Source organism: Camelus bactrianus, chromosome 23 (genome assembly GCF_048773025.1).
Source record: "Camelus bactrianus isolate YW-2024 breed Bactrian camel chromosome 23, ASM4877302v1, whole genome shotgun sequence".
In the NCBI taxonomy this organism is placed as follows: domain Eukaryota; kingdom Metazoa; phylum Chordata; class Mammalia; order Artiodactyla; family Camelidae; genus Camelus; species Camelus bactrianus.
In genome coordinates, this window is record NC_133561.1 from 30445040 (window position 1) to 30461797 (window position 16758).

A 16758-nucleotide genomic window follows, 5' to 3' on the forward strand; every position below is an offset into this window, starting at 1 on the left:
AGGCTTTCTTCACATAAAAGAAAATGCCTTAAAAATCACAAGATCAAAGACATTAGAGATAAAAGAATGAATCGTCTGGGGGGAATCGTTCAGGGCAGAAGAACAGGACAAGAAGGGTGGGTAGGAGGCTCTGGTATGAGAATCGGGACTCTAATTCCTGGGGCCAATGATACAATGAGTGCCATACCCTTTCCTAGATTCTGCAGTTTGTCTGAAGAGGGCTCAAGAATTTATCTGAAAATGTTAGACCGCTGTATGAGTGCAGGTTTTGCCTTTTACTGGTGTTACCACCTATTCCACGTAGCCTCCCCCTCCCCGTATTGAAGTGAGATTAGTGGGGCAGGGAGGAGGGGTTGGGCATTCAGAGGCATCCTCAACCTGGGAATCCCATTAATCACAGGATGCTGAGAGCTGGGCAAGGAGACTCGGGCAGGGTGCCAAAAACCCCTGGGAAGCTTCTCTCTCAACCTCTGCCTTCTGTTTGACAGCTGAGGAGAGAAAGTCCAGAGTGCCAGTCCATCCTCTGCCTTGCTACTTTCCAGGGTCTGGTTAAAATCATCCCGTGAGAGGAGACAGTCCATTCAGTACCACAGCTCCGGCATGGCCAAAGCAGAGAGAGAGGGCTGCCTCCTAGCACTGGGACCCTTCAGGACGGAGGAAAGACCGCGGCCCCACCTCGAAGCTCCAGACAGCGGCTGTCAGCCCATCACCCCTGCCCTTGACAATCCTCTCCTCCGAGCAGCTGGGGAGCTCAGCTCACAGCTCCCTTCCCTCTTGCTCCAGCCTCAGTTCTGCCACAGAGGAGCTGAGAGTTTTACCAAAGTGTCTGGAGAGTAAATAACCCATCAGCTCCTTTGCTCCAGACGCAGCAGAGGAGGGGTGGGGTGGAGAGCAGGCACGCTCCATTTAAACAAATAGACAACGCACATTAGTGCTTCATTAAGCATTGGCCTTCCCCCATTACTCAAGCAGTCATCTGGGGCGTGTGCTTCCCCATCAAACGAGCGCGGAAAAGCAATGCATTCATATAGCCAGATACGGTCCACTTGGCTGAAGGCAGAGGGGTGTGCTCAGCACTAGGGCCCCGGGCTCGGCCTTCCCCTCACGGCCAAATCTCCGGTAGGGCTCCCTCACTCACTTTCTCCCAGGGTTTTCTGAAGAAGGTCGTGCTTGGCTTGTAGCTTGGTGATGAGGTTCCTGCCCTCCAGGTACTCCTTCATTTTCTGTAAGGGAGGAGGAGGACAAAGAACAATCAGATTCTGGAAGAAGAAGAAGAAAATCTCAGATGTTCAGCTGTACCATCCCTTTCTAAGAGGGCTTTTGGTTACTGACCCAGTTTCTACTAAGTTCCATTTTCTATTTCTTTAAGGCCCCAAGCATCTGGGCAGCTGCTGATTTTCCTGGTGGATTAGCACCCTGCTCTATGTCTTCCTGGGAGCTTCACGTCGGTCAGGGTCAGGAACTAGCTCCTAGAGCCCCTCATCCATCTCTTTCTGCTTCACTGAAGAAGAGCAGGGGGTAGAAGGACTCACTGAGCTGCTGCCTTCTTGGTGTGAGGACACACACCTGCGGCTCGTCACCTCCACTGACAACCCCAGGATGCATTCCATCACACTAGGAGCCAAGTCAAGGGCAGACTCAGCCCCTGCCTCGGCTGCAAGCCCAGCACTCAGAGCATCTTTGTCTAAGCCAGATTGTAATTGGCCTCCTCCTCTATTCTGCAGGGAGTCTTCATGGAAAGCTTGGGATTTCTGAGCACACAGAGGGAGAGGCTGCCACCCTCCCCTTGCATACACACGTACCGGTCGTTCCAAACACAAGAGGAGGTTTATGGAAATGCAATCCCATCTGCTCTAACAGTCAAAATACGACTGCCGTGCTGTACCTTCTGATCTGACCTCTCAACGCTTGTCTGGCCAGTGAGAGATTCTGTTTCCCTAGATAATTCATCAAATCTTCCAAACAACTTTATGAACTATTATTATCATTATCCCCATTTTATGGATGAGGGCACTGAGATTAAATAAATTGCTTTAGATCAAAGGATTAGTGAGTGGTGGAGCATGTTTCCAAGCACACATAGTTTGCCAATACAATGTGTGCTTTTAACCTCAAAGTACTAATTCTTTGTATGTAGCAATTTAAGAGTCTTTTAGAGTACTTTAGCACATATTTGACTCTCACAATAACTCTGTAAAGCACACAGGGAAGACATCCTTATTTCCTTCCTACAGATGAGACGGCAATCTCGAGGAAGGAGGTATCAAATAACTTGCTAACTGTTGCAAGCCAGTAGGGTAGTAATGCCGGATTTGGATCCCAGGCCTTTGGACTCTCAACATGGTTTCTTTCCCACTCTACCCAACGGCTGTTCGCAGGGATCTTAGTTTGCCTGGGTCGTCTCCTGCTTCAAGGGTTCATCTGCTGAGTCAGGGGTCATGCCCACGTCTAAACTCGGGGGCAAAACGTAGTGTTTCCCTGAGCGTGATCTGTGAATCACTGGTGATACATGAAGCAGTTGAGGGGGTAACTGGATAAAACATTTACAATGATAACAGTTCTATCTTTCATTTAAGGTACTAAGCAAAAAGTATAATTATATATCAAGCCTTTGATTTTAAGGCTATTACCACTTAGGATGAAGGCAGCAAGAAAGGGTAAAAAAAAAATGTGATTTCTTTTTATTCTGTACCTTTCTGTCCAGTGTGAACTTTTAACCAAGAGCATCTATTTCTCTCTCTCTTTGTAAAAACGAAGAAAAACGCTGCTTTTTCTGGGATGCACATCCTGGCCCTCCTGAGTTTACCCAGATGCTCCTGTGTGGATCTTTGCAAATCTCCATGACAGCACCGCTCACACAGCCCTATCACACAGGCTTAGTACTCCTGTGTTTTCCCTCTATGGGCAGAGACCACGGCGCTCGTTACTCTCTGCATCCCTGGTGATTAGTACTGTGCCCGCAGCTAGTAGACACTCAATAAATGCTTGAAAACAAGTAAATAAATGAGTAGTCTCACTCTTCTCTGCATAGAACCCTCCTCAGCAGTTAAAGACCAAGCCTCCAAGTGTGCCCCCACCCTCTGAATTAAATACAAGACCAACAAAAAACAAGCCATGCACCAAATCATTTCTGTTGCTTTACTCACGACCTGTTCCCCCTGCTCCTTTGTGCTTTTGCACAAGAACATCTGTGTGAAAATAGGCTCCGTTGTCACTTTCCGCATCCCATCTGCTCCAGATGCCGGCTCACCTGCTGTCAGTCTTCTCTGGGTGATACCCTGATCCCCAGCCAATGCCTAATTGTGAGGCTTGGAACTCTACGTCAGGGCGCGGGCGTGAAACACCTTCAGGAAACATCCACTACTGACATCTGAACCTTGAGAGGCTCCTCTTAAGATGAAAGGTTATCCCAAGGAGGCTCTAAAGGTTTCCTAATGAGGCAAAATTCACCCAGAAACTGCAAGCAGACAGCTCCGAAAATAGCCAGAATTCTGAAAGGAGATAGATGCAAATTCCTTCCTCTCACTCATGTGTATACTTGTGATTCCGGAAATCATTTTTTTCATTCATGTTCACAGCTCACTAGTTAACTCCAGCTGTCACTCAGTGAACCATTAAAATAAATAACAATCTGATAAAGAGGTATGATGAATTACCTTTCCGGGTTCCATTAAATCCTGAAGGAGCAAAAGCTGTGTCAAGGTATGACCTGCATCCCTAATAGTGGAAGCAGTGGTTGGAAGATTTCCGTCTAGGTAAGCCGGGTGTGGGAAGGCGAAGCATCCCAGAGTTCCCAGGCGTGTCATTTATCACTTCCCTGTCCCGCCCATAAATCAGCGCTCATCTGTGTGAGTGATAAACTGGGAAAAGTAACCTGGCCTTTGCTGGTGGAGTTGAACTAGAAGCCTTCAGTTGCAACTGAGCAGATACACATCGAAGGGAGGCGAGACAGCCGAAGGCAAGGGAGGAATAAGTGGCTTTTCAGTGATTTCTGGAGCCCAGGGGGCCAGGAAAATAACTGTTTATGTGTAACCTCAAAATCCTTCCTTGGGCAATAAGGGTCACTTTCCTTATTTAAACCATGTCCCAGTATTGGGTAATTAATTTTCTTTCATTCCATTCCCTGTACCCTACTTCCTTTACCAGACATCTAATGGTAAAGTGATGACCAAGAGTTTTCCTCAACGGAAAAGAAAAGAAAGAGGTGTGTTCTATTCCAGATCAACAAAATGAACTTAACTCCTAACATGTAGTCTGACTGCCACTACCTCCCCCTCTCTGCCGTCTTACACTCAGTATTATCAAAACTGAGGACTTCTTCCAAAAGTAGGGAGGGAGGCAAGAGCTTACTGGGTAGTTCTGTTTTTTTTGCCTTTGTGAACCATCAATTCAATTTTCATGATCTCATTAACTTATTTCTTAATAATTCCTAATTGGTTATTAACTGTCCATGGTGAATTTTTTAATACCTTCATTATAGTATGATTCTTGTACAGTAAACTATACGTATTTCAGATGTACAATTTGATGAATTTTGATACATGTATACGCCAATGAAACCACCACCACAATCAAGATAGCTAACATTTCCAAGTGATGGGTTTCATTCATCAAAAAGGATTAATATATAATTTTGCTTTCTGTGCCCTCTTTTCCGGACAGACATTTTAGTTGCAGTAAAATGGAGAAGACTGAATTGGGATATTCTAGTCCTACCACTCCTCAACTCTTCCAACCTTGAGTAAGTCACTTAACTCCTGGACTCAACTTCCCTGCCTGAAAAATGGGGATAATAGTATCTTTTCTCACAAGGGTGCTGAATATGAAATAACATTACAAGCATCACTGTGACTATTAGCACAGTGTCTGGCAACTAGCAGGTGCCCAAAAGCGTTCCTTATACCTCAATCACCTGCTTAGCTAACCTAACAATAGCCCTTCTCTAAGCTTCTTTGCTTTGTGCTAATACTTAAGAAAGGTGAATCAAAGCAGGTTTCTGGTCTTTTTTTTAAAATAGTTTTTTTTTTAATTAATTACAAACATTTTATTTTATTTATTTTTTATTTTTAAATTAATTAATTTATTTTTGGGTTTTTTTTTTTGGGTGGGGGGAGGGAGGTAATTAGGTTTATTTACTTATTTCTTTATTTGAACGGAGGTACTGGGGATTGAACCCAGGACCGGATGTATACTAAGCATGTGCTCTACCATTGAGCTATACCCCTCCCCACTAGGTTTCTGGCCTTAAAAAAAAAAAGTAAGAGGCATAAGAATGCTTTTCAAATTTAATTTTAAGATGCTTCTTCCCTTTAAATACATTCTTACCATAATGGTATAAAACTTGCCTATGCCTTGAATTTCATCTGTGAACCCAAGGCCAGAAGTATCCACCGTTGCCAGAAGGTGGGGTGGGTGGGAGGAGTGAGCTATGTCTAGCCAGCCCCTTGCACAGAGGTACACAGATGTCATTATTGTGGCTGCTTCCCCACCATCCAAGCACACTGACATTTCCCCTCCTCCCTGTCAATTTTTAAAGCAGGAAACAGCTGTCAGACAGCATACATCACAGAGCAAAGCTTTAAACAGGAGCACATCTCCCCACTTTAACTGATAGGGCAGGCGCACTCATTCTTTTGTACCTGCTTAGCCCACGTTTACCAAGAATCTGTTTACTCTTTGAAGAATACAAAGATAAAAAAAGATCTTGGACCACACCAAATCTAGTGGTCTTAGAGCACGGCCCCAGTGGCCAAGGAACCGGTCATTCCAACCTGTCTTCTCCAACCTGTTATTACTGTACCCAAATCTGTCCCCTCAAATGCAGGCAGGCTATAATCCCCTCTTCTCTATTTTTATCCCCAATTCAAGAACCCCATACTCCAACCACCATACAAGGAAATACCTATAAGGGTTTGACAGTTACCTGGCTCAACAGTGAGCATTACTGCACACGAGCAGGGAATTGGTTAAATAAATGATGGTACCTCAATCCATAAAATGGAATTCTGTGCCTCTACTAAAAAAGGAGGCAGGACTGATCTTTATGGATCAAAATGAAGATAATCTCCAAAATAAATTAAGTGAAAAAAGCAAAGTGAAGAGCAGTGTGAATGGCATACTTTTTTTTTTTAAATAAATTTTAAATTTTGGGGTTTTTTTTGTGTTTTTTGGGGGTTTTTTTTGGTGGGTGTGGTAATTAAGTTAGTTTGTTTGTTTAGAATGGAGGTACTGGGATTGAACCTAGGACATCATGAATGCTAAATACACTCTACTACTGAGCTATACCCTCCCCTCCAAATGGTATACTTCCATTTGTATTTCTACTTACTTCATTTCATTACATTTGTAATGTAATAATACTATATTAAAGGGCACATCAGTGGTTGTCTCTGCACAGTGGTTGTATCCTCTGGAAGGACACAGAAGAAACTGGTTTCAATCACTGGCGGAGGTGAGGGGAAGTAGGGGCTGGGAAGGGTAGGGGTTGACTTTTTTCTATATGCTCTTCTGAAATCTTTGTGTCATTTAAAAGAATATCAATTTTTTTTAACAGTCACAATCAAAAAAGGCAATATATAAAAATAGATAAAAAACGAATTTCTTCTGTCTGGCACAGGGAATTATATTCAGTATCTTGTAATAACCTATAATGAAAAAGAATATGAAAATAAATATATGTATGCATGTGTGTATATGCATGACTAGGACGTTATGCTGTTTACCAGAAATTGACACATTATAACTGACTATATTTCAGTTGAAAAAAAAAGCAATGGGAAAAAAAGTAGACATTGCTGGATTGTGTGTGGCAGAGGACAAGTGATATAAAGCCAAGGAGGTCAGAAAATGTCTCCTCACTTTGAGCCAAGAAGGGCAGAGAGCTGCTGAGCTGTTCCCGATCCTTCCCTCACCTCAACTTCCTCAGCAGGTTTCGGAGAAAGACCCCAGGGCCTGAGACAAGAAGACCAGAGTTCCGGTTTCTGCTCTCGCTGAGGACATCAGACAAGCTACCCATCCTTCTCGAATTTTTGTTTGTTTGTTTTTTAGTTTTTAAAAAATCTTCCAAATGAGGCGGTCTAGTTAGATGATTTTTCAAAAATGCTTCAAGCTTTCAAATTCCATGATTATTTTCCTGGGACTCTTTAACTGACCTTTACAGGTCAGGCTTCGAATTTCCGATTGATGTCATCTGGGCAGATCAATCTGATGACAGCAGAGAGTGGTCGGAAAGCTTTCCCAGTGGCCCTCTGGGTCACTCAACACACTACTAGGAGTCAAAGTCATGACAAGGGAGCTCTTCCCAACCTTCCAAAAGAAGGGAACTTCTAGGACTTGCTACTCTGACGTCTTTGAAGGGCACAGGGAAACACACGGCCAGTGTTTGTGGAGGCCAAAGACTAAGAAAAGCACACCTGCAGCCCTGTTGGCTTTGTGGGCTTCAGCCGGCGCAGGCTGCCATCCTGGTTAGCACGCACCCTTTTCCTGAATGTTCATTTCGCCACCCCAAAAGAGTTCTTTCCTTTTATCATGAACTGAATTATCTGACGCATTCCAAACACTAATCACAAAAATGATGAACTCTCTTGCAAATCTGTTACTGGACAGGCCCCAACAAAAAAACGTTCCTGTTAGCCAAGGGAATTTGCACACAATTTTGATAAGTAGCACTAGGGCCACAAAAGACAGGAAATGAGTTACAGGACATCAATGCACTCAGACAGAGGTGACAGGGTGGGTGAGATTTAAGAGGTGACCCCTTTGATTATGGTCATTCCTGCTCTTACTAAAGGTCAATTTTTAATACAAATGTTAGAGCTTCATTTGAAGCCACAAAGTAATTTCTGACAGTCTTAAATACAGATTTTAATGCCTGTTCTTATTTAATGAAAAAAATGGAAATCTTCTGCCGTGTAACAAGATTGGGTCATTTAAGTAGGGTTGTATCTAAGCAGTCCAGACAGACCAGCCAGACAATCCTATTATTAAAAGCCTCTAGAGTATTCAACAACCTCCAGAGATAAAGAAGCTTGGGGAGTTGCACAGTCCTCATTATACACAAGAAGTTTTTCTTAGCGTCTATCCCCGGTTTTTCATTCCTTTATGCTTTTACACATGCTGCTCCTGCCCCAAGGAATGCCTGTCTCCTCTCGATTCACTGCCTGATCAGTACAAAAGTCACTTGTGTGTGATGTGGCCCTAACTCAACTCATCCTGGTTGCCATTCATGCGTGAGCACGTGTGTGCACTTAAAGTTCTTTACATTTATTTTCTTAATTACAAAAATCAACCTATTGTAATTGTTTAGAAATACAGGCAGTAGAAAAGAAAGTTTTCCTTTCATATGCCTAATCCCATCAGTCCCCTCTTCATTTTATATTCTCAGCTTTCCCAGCTTATAGCACAGTGTCTGGCACATAGAAGAGCCTTAATAAATGATCAATGAACAATTTAATAATGACCAATGAATAAATTAATAGTGGTGATACATTTGCAGCATTTTTGAGCACTAACTGCAAAACAATGTGCTATATATATTTCACAAAAATGAGTGAATGAGCCAAAATGTCATTTCATTCTTTCTCTTTGTAGATTTTAGTATTTTATTCATAAATTCATTTTTAAATGTTATAATTAAATGACTTAGAAAAATATTAATCATTTGTTAAATGAAAGCAGCAGATTATAAAACAACAGGCACAGCATTATCTCGTTTTTTGTAATAAAATTATAAACACATGCTCGCATACATGTGTACGCAGAGGAAAAAAGCCTAGAAGGGAATATTCTAACACTATTATCTCTAGGTATTGGGACTATGGATGATTTTTATTTTCTTCTTTTTTGCTTCACATTTCATGTAATAAGCACGTTTTACTTTGTATAACAAAAAAAAGTTGGAGGAGGGTATAGCTCAGTGGTAGAGCACATGCTTAGCATGCACAAGGTCCTGGGTTCAATCCCCAGTACCTCCTCTAAAAATGAAGACATAAACCTAATTACCTCTCTCCACCCCCACCCCCCAAAATAAAAAAACAAGATAATTTTTTTAAAGTTATTTTAAAAGAATAATACTGCTAAATCACTCACTTTCAACAGTCCTCTCCAGGATTCAAAAAAAAAAAAAAAAATCTGAAGAATTCCGAGCTTAACTAAGTGAAAAAAGATTTCTTCTTTAAAAGAGATAGCAAATCACTAGTGTTCTTAACAGAGAAGGGGCAGTGTTCAAAGAAGAATTAAGCAAATGGTTCTGGTTAGAGGAAAAATTCAATTTACTACATGCAAACTATGTTTCTTGACTCAAACACAAGTTAATTCCTCTCATTCAGAATCAGTATGCATATTCACTGGCTATATTTCATCTCACATCTGCAAACTTAATTTCTCCTTTCTCAGTTGTCAGAAGATTAGGAAATAAATTTTAGTTCAGGCAATAAATCCTACTTGGCAAATTCAAAACAACTTAATTATTAAAAAGTAGCACCAAAGATAAGCCAGCAACCTTTCATAGGACTGTTAACACTGCTTAAAAAAAAAACTGGGTCCATTTGTCTAAAAGAAGACTGGGGAGATGCATGAACAACAAAATACAATGTTTAGGAATTCTCTGCAAATCAACAATGCTGCACATTACCTCTTCCTTTGAATTTTAGCAATAATTATAAAAAATAATTTCCTATTGCCATAAATTATAAAATAATGTGATCATATCACCTAGAAAAGACTATAGACTTTAAAAACAAGATATGTGTTAGCCAAGATATTTCAATTTAATTCCCAGTAACTCCTAGTGCTGAGAAGGAAAGTTTCAAACAAGAGCCTACCAGGCTGGTTAAAAAAGTTTTAAAACAGAAAATATTCCTGGCAGTGTACTTTGGGGCATCCTTTCTCTGGGGGGTCCCTGTTAGACATACAACTTGTAGATATTTGTAGATATTTGTGCCTTTTAAGTGTAGGGACAATCTCCGAATATGCCCAGATCCAAATCAAGATAGTCAAAGACTGCCCTGCAGACACTTGACAAAGACCCTGGGATCCAAACTGCCCTTGTGTGCTACAGTGCCTAAAAATGACCTTGAAAGGCCACCAGGCTGAGCCCCCTCACCGTGAAATAGAACTGCTCTGTCTCTTGCTGGTTGGCTCTCCTCTTGGCGATGCTGGGTTTGCTCATGAAGGTTTCTGAGACGGTGGACTTGACGGACTCCATAGAGTTGCTGTACTGGAAGCAGTCAGACACGTCAAAATCCTCGACGGTCACAATGTCCTGGATGGTCTGCAGAGTGGCCTCCATTGTCTTCTTTACCTGCCATGATAAGTAGGAGTCGACATAATGTATGAGGGGTAGACTGCAACACAGCAGGTGATAGAGAAGCTTTGAGAAGTGGGATCAAAGTGCGCTGAGGAGGGAGGGAGGGTGCAGCTTTGTTTCCCAGGGAACGGTGCTCAGGGATCGATGAACATCACATGGACTCTGCGGTAGAGTCCTACTCTCTCCGGGGAGGACCTAAAACCCACCACCCGCTTCATGCTACATGCTTAACTTTTAAAGCCTATTTAATGTTTACTTTTAAAATTTAATATTAGTTCTTGGCTACACTGGAAGTGCTAGGGGAGAGAGAATAAAACAAATCCAAACCAACCCCACCGTAGAAAGAGCTAGTTCAAAATGTATGATGGGCCTGGGCGCACAACACCCCAGGCTCTGTTTCATGACCTTCAACAAATCAATGAACTCGTCTCCCCATTTGCAAACTATGTGGCCTATCCCCAGGCTTTTGTGATCTTACTGGGAAAAGTTAAGACTTACTGAGATGCCAGGTAAGAAGTCACGTGAGCTCAAAAGAAAGAAGCTGATAATCAATCACACTGCCTTTTTGAACTGGTTGTTGAAAGCAAATTCTCTGGGCCCAGAAGAAAGTCACCCTTTTCTAAGAGGATGGAGATGTTTGAAGTGTTAAAGTCAAAGGCCTCTGTTTATTTGAAAATGCTGGAAAAAACCAGGCATGAGGGGGTGGTTTCAGAGACACAATATTGTTCATACAGCTGCCAAGTGCCATTTTGATTAAATGTGTAAAGGGGGAGAAAAAAGCATTTTGCAAAAGCTCAAAATAGAGCCCAACCTTTGGCAATGCAAGAGCAACTTCCTGGAGTTCAAGGGCAGGATGTAGCAGAAGGGGAAAATCCAAGCCTACATTTGGTGAGGAAATGTTTGCGGACGCCCGGACATTCTCTGCATGCTCCTTCCACCTGCTCCCCGACGGGCAGCAGCAAGAGGTTCGACAGGGAAACTCAGAGGGCGGCTCTGAGTCTCCCGAACGGGAAACTCACCTCTTCATTCTCTATCTTCAGGGTGGATAAGCGAGACTGCAGTTGCTGGCATCTCTGTACCAGCTCACTCTGGACGGGCTGCTGGGCGCAGAGCTGGGAAGCCTGCCCAAAGAAAGCAACACCAGGTCAGGAAGAGGACACAGTTCTTTTGTCAGTTCCAGAGTCCCATTACAGTGACTAAAACTACTCATAGTCAAGCTGTAAAGCTCACAATTTCCATGTTAAAACCAAATCCAAAGCCAAAGTGTGTAGACCTCTCCCAGGACCAAATAGCACAAGAAAGGAATGAGGAATGAGACCTGTCTGGAAAGACTGGGTCTCTCTTTGGAGCCCATCTGCAGCCTGGTGCTTGGCGGGCAGCAGGTCTATAAAGGGCTCGTGGCTCCAAGGAAGCCAGAGTTAGGGCAGAGAGTGCCTTAGGGAGCCCTGACTTCAGATACACGATGCTTTGGCACAGTGAGGATTTCCTGCCAAAGGTCCAAGTGGCTACCTCTCTGGCCCCTCCTTCATTCCCTGCCGTACACCAGAGTGAAAGCAGGAGAGAAGTGGGTCAGGAGGCTAACTTGCTGCTGTTGGCAGCCAGCATGTGTTTATAAATCTGAGCCATGCATGAGAGCTCTGACTCAATGAAAGAACACGTGAAGCCAGGAACAGGTCCACAGGCTGCGCTACAGGGCCCCAGAGGGCAACCAGTCTTGTGGAACTTGGCATTTTCAAAAAGCTATCATTTGACTCCAGGACTTCTCCAGATCTGTGTGGGAGAGAAGTCTGCCCTTCTCCCAAGGATCACTGTCAATAAGCATCCCCCTGTGGGAAGGGATGGCTGAGCCACTGTCTCCTGATGGGGCCATGGCTATGGCATAGGCATGAGGTCACCCCCAGTTCCCAGGATGACAGATGAGGAACAGAAGGCTGGCAGATTGGGACGCAGGACCACGTAGAGGTAGCTCCTGTCACCTTGCCACCTTGTGTCCTTTAGCCTCCCATCCGCGGAGAGACATCTGGATAGAACCGGCCTCCATCTTCCCCAGCAACGAGTGGGCACATTCACAGGCCCACAGACCATTCTCTTGCTTGAAAAGACAAAAACCTCTCTTCAAATGGAGGGAGCTGGGACTTGACCTTTTCCTCCATTGGCTTTTAAGCTCTCAACCGACTTGACCTCCTCCCCCAGCTGAGAGACTGGCCTGAGCCAGCTCTCAGATCTGAAGAGAGCTGACTTCATTCTGGCTCTTGGATCAGCAGACACAATGGAGAGAGCTCGGTGGCCAGGATGGGTTAGAGCCAAGAGTGAAACTCTCTGGCTGCCTGATGTCACCGGTCAGGCATCCAGAGCCCCACGAGCCTCTGGGGGGCACCAAGAGTAGAGCCAAGCACCTCCCCCTAGTGCATCTGAGAGTGCTTGGCATCAATTCATGTGCTGAGGCCCCAGAACGCCAATCAGTGTGGGCCTTGGCCAATTTCAGGGCTTCCGGTCAAAATGCCACCTGAACTTTGGCCCAAGTTCAAGGACTTCCAGGCAGCTCCCTCTTGTTGCCTCCACAGCCTACAGACAGCCCTCACTGACGGGGAGAGAAGGCTGCAGGGACCAAGAAAGACTCAGCCTCTCATCTCTTTTTATTTTCCACTCACATGAAGGCTAGGCTGAAATGCAAAACCTCTGCAAGAACAAGGACTGGCCCTGGCCCCTGCCTGGCTCAGCCGCTGATCAGCTGTACTGCACAGAGGGAGGGCCTAGGTAGAAGAGGGGACTATTGATTTTTAAAGGAACTTTGACCCAACCAGGAGGGATCATGGAAGGAAAACCACTTCCGTGCCTGTTCCTTTAAGAAGCAACAGGGCTGCTGGTGCATGCTTTGGCAGTGGTCCTCACCGGGGTGCAAGGTAATGCACTCCAGCTGTGCTCTGCAGTATGGAAATGAGGTTCTGACAGGGCTAGGACGAGGCCTGAACACCCTTCATTTGGAATCCCGCTTTATGGAGACAAGCTGCTTAGCTTAGAAGGCAACTCAGTCAACACCAGAAAATGCATCGCTCCACTCAGCTGGCCCCCCAGTTCCACTGCTTCCTGGGAAGGAATCTTAGTGGCAGCTGGAAAAGGGGCTTGGAAGACGAGTTTGACCAGAAGCCAGGGCAGGTGAGGAATGGGGCTTCCTGGGGCTTGGCGACACTCCTCCCAGCTCTTCTAATGGCCCATGCTGCCATCTCACATCCCCATCTGTTCAGACACTGACATTTCCTGAGCCACAGCAATGGGAACAAACTGTAAATGGCTTGGTTTGCCCAAGGAAGGAGAGGAAAGAAATCAGCTCCACATTTTTGTCTTTGGGATAGAAATGTCTCACTCTCCATTAGGGCCTACTGATGACAGCAGATCTGCTGGTTACACTGCAACAGTTGTCACTCTGGAGTAGGGTTTTCTAAAAAGCATCTGGATGCTAATCTTAATGGAAGAACCATTCCCTTGTTGAGAGGACACTGTTGTTGTTCTGTCACCCAGCATTCACTCCTCCTTCTTTTGGTAACTTTGATCTGACTGTCCCCTGGGGGAACCTTTCGTTCCACAACTCAGACCATGTGCTTTGGATGGGGCTCTCCCCAACTCAGGGATGCAGTGTGTGACTTTGGCATTGGCTCAGGGATAAGCACATCACCCAATCAGAACCAAGGAGACACAGTGAGACTTTCGTGAGGGCTTCTAGGAGGAAAGCAGATACTCTTTCTGCTGAACTTTAATCTACAAGGAGTTAGGCCTGGAAATACAGTCACCTTGCCCCTGTGGGATGAAAGCTTATTTGAGCAGGGGGTGGCTAGAGCTGAGCGGTACAGTGCATGCTTAGCATGCACAAGGTCCTGGGTTCAAATCCCCAGTATCTCTATTAAGAAACAAACAAAAAAACAAAAAAACACACACACACAAATTTAAAAATGCCTATCTGAAAAAAAAATTTAAAGAAAAAAAAAGAAAGTCTATCTGAGAACAGAGCCAACATATAGGATATGGAGCAAAGAGAGAAAAATCAGTCTTGATAAAATTCCCATTCCTAAATCCAGCCATACCTGGAGATCTACCCTGAGCTCTGCTATTATGTAAGCCAATACAACCTCCTTTTAATTTAACCCATAGGTCAAATGGTGGCTCCTACCCCAGGAATAAGATTTTCTTTGATCTGTGTGCACAACCACCAGAAGAGGAACCAGAGTAATGAAAACCAAAGAGCTTCTTGCTCCTCTTCCTTCAGTTTATTTAGGCCCTTCTTGTTTTAGTCATCAGAGGAGAAAAGTCCCAGGAGGGGGGGCAGGGTCCCCATGTTCATGCACCCCTGCCCGGACAGCCAGCCTCAGGTCTTCTCAGGGATGACATCTTAGCTCCTGTCCTTTCTGTAAATACACACCCTTTTTTGTTCAATACCCAAGCAAAATTACACCTTTTATCATTATCTTCTAAACCTAAGAGAATAAGTCTCTTTTGTCCTTGTCTCCTTCAAGGACAAAAGAGAACACCATCACCTTGCTTAGCCCTCCCTCGCCATCAAAAGCCTTTAGGATCTGGCCCCATCTCAGCTCTCACTTCTCCCAGCCTCACCACTTGGAGGCCTCCACCCCACTCTTTCCCTTTCACCTTACTGAACTGTTAGTTTCTAGAACACACTGGCTGTTTTTCACCTCCTTTGATCCTGCTGGTCCCTTTGGGTGCCTCTCCCTATGCATATTTCTGGCTTTCAACTCAGCCGACTGTAAGCTCCCTGAGGGCTCTAATCCCCAATGTCTACGGTGGAGTCTAGTGGCCAGCAGGCACCCAGGGGCTGTTTGCTGAACAGGTGGAATGGGCTTCGCCCGCCTGACAGCAAGCCAGCCCCAGGCCTCGCCCTCCCCAGAATAACATGGCCTTATAGTGCAGCCAGTCTAGGCAAGAGTGAGCTCAAGGCCCTTGGGGAGGAGGGGCTGGGAAGAGGGCCTCACCATGTCCCCCATGTGGGGCTGGAACTCAAACTTCATAGGTGGACAGAAGACATTGTTGTACATCTCCATGAGGCGCTGCTTGTCACTCGTGGCGTCCAGGTTTTCTACAGCGTTCTCGATGGCATCCAGACCCTCATGCTTTGACTGCTCCAGATTCAACTCAGCCGAGAGGAAGGTGCGAAGTGCCCGGTTCAGGCTGGCATGGTAGCCTAAATCACAACACTGCTGTGGAACGGAGAAGGCACGTGAGCAAACCGAGGAGAGCCACAGGGCTCGGGGAGAGGGAGGGTGGTCCCCAGGGCAGATCTGACGGCGCCAATGAGACTAGCTGTGCAGCCGAAGGAGGCTGACCTTCTGACCTCCAAGATCTGGGTGATATTTCTCAGTTCTTGACTCCTAGTTCAAGGTGGAGGACTCCTTAGAGGACTGTGAGGTGGTGAGAAGGAAAAGGACTCATTGGGACAAAACAAAATTATTTAATCATGTTATTCAGTAAGTATGAAAGAGTTGAGAGTTAAAGGGAGTCTTTTTCTATTTTCAGGTTCCTCTGGGGATACCATTATAACAAAATTCAACAATAAAAATATAGCCTGCCACTCCTCCAGGGTTACTGTGGTTTAGTCACCGCATACCAACCACACCAGGCCATTTCGGGGTTCAGGGTCCAGAAATCAGAAGTATTACAAGCGCAGTGAATTTACACAAACTCAGAACTCTAGGTGAGGGAAGAAGAGAATGGGGGGCTGACTCTGTCCATCATCAACGTCCCACCGGCAAATTTCAACACTCTAGACAGGCCTTAGCTAGACTAGGATTTCTGCACCAAAACTCTCACCCGACAGAAACGGCATTTATAAGATCCAACATTTCTAAACATAAATATTACTGGGAAAATTCAGTCCATTTAAAGGATTCTGATTTTCTAAAGCAGAGTGGAAAAAAAAAAAAAGGTCCGAAAGAGGCAACAGTAGAAAAAAAAGCACCGGACGGGAAGCCAGGCAACTTTGGAAAAGCCACTGCCCCTCCCTGACCCCGTTTCCTCGATTGTAGAATGAACAGATTTGGCCAGTTCAGTGGCCAGAGCTCGAAGGTTTTGTGCCACGGCTCAGGCTGCCCTTGAGACCGGGGTTCCAGGGCAGCCCAACCTGCAGGACTTGAAGCCTCCTATCCTTGCCTCAACCAAACCAGCTCTGCTCTTTTTTTCTATTTAATATATTGGGATTCTATGTAAAGCCTGATTTGAAGAAAGAATTCTTCTGCTAGAGAAAAGGTCTGAGAATACTTGGAACTAAATATAATCCCTGGGGCCCTCTTCAGCAGTGGCGTTCTGTAACTCTGTGACAATACTCCCCCATCCCTCTCCCAAACACCCAGAGATCCAAATTCCTTGGTCATCCATTATCTTTTCTATTGCTTGAGCAGCTTTGAGATCCAGAACTTGAGAAGAAACATCAGAGAAGAATCCATGGA

General features: G+C 44.8%; 1 protein-coding gene across 9 annotated transcripts in view; it reads right to left on the reverse strand.

The window, feature by feature from the left end:
- Positions 1-16758, reverse strand: part of SRGAP2 (SLIT-ROBO Rho GTPase activating protein 2) — a 235209-nt gene that overhangs the window by 49615 nt on the left and 168836 nt on the right. For 7 of the 9 annotated variants that reach the window (XM_010963262.3, XM_045522822.2, XM_045522820.2 and 4 more), the window contains exons 8-11: positions 15289-15513; positions 11326-11427; positions 10103-10300; positions 1139-1223 (exon numbers count right to left, since the gene is read on the reverse strand). In XM_010963262.3, the coding sequence (XP_010961564.1) occupies positions 1139-1223; positions 10103-10300; positions 11326-11427; positions 15289-15513 (610 nt within the window). The remainder of the gene's footprint in view (positions 1-1138; positions 1224-10102; positions 10301-11325; positions 11428-15288; positions 15514-16758) is intronic. The other 2 variants (XM_010963263.3, XM_045522821.2) reach the window with 1 other exon arrangement.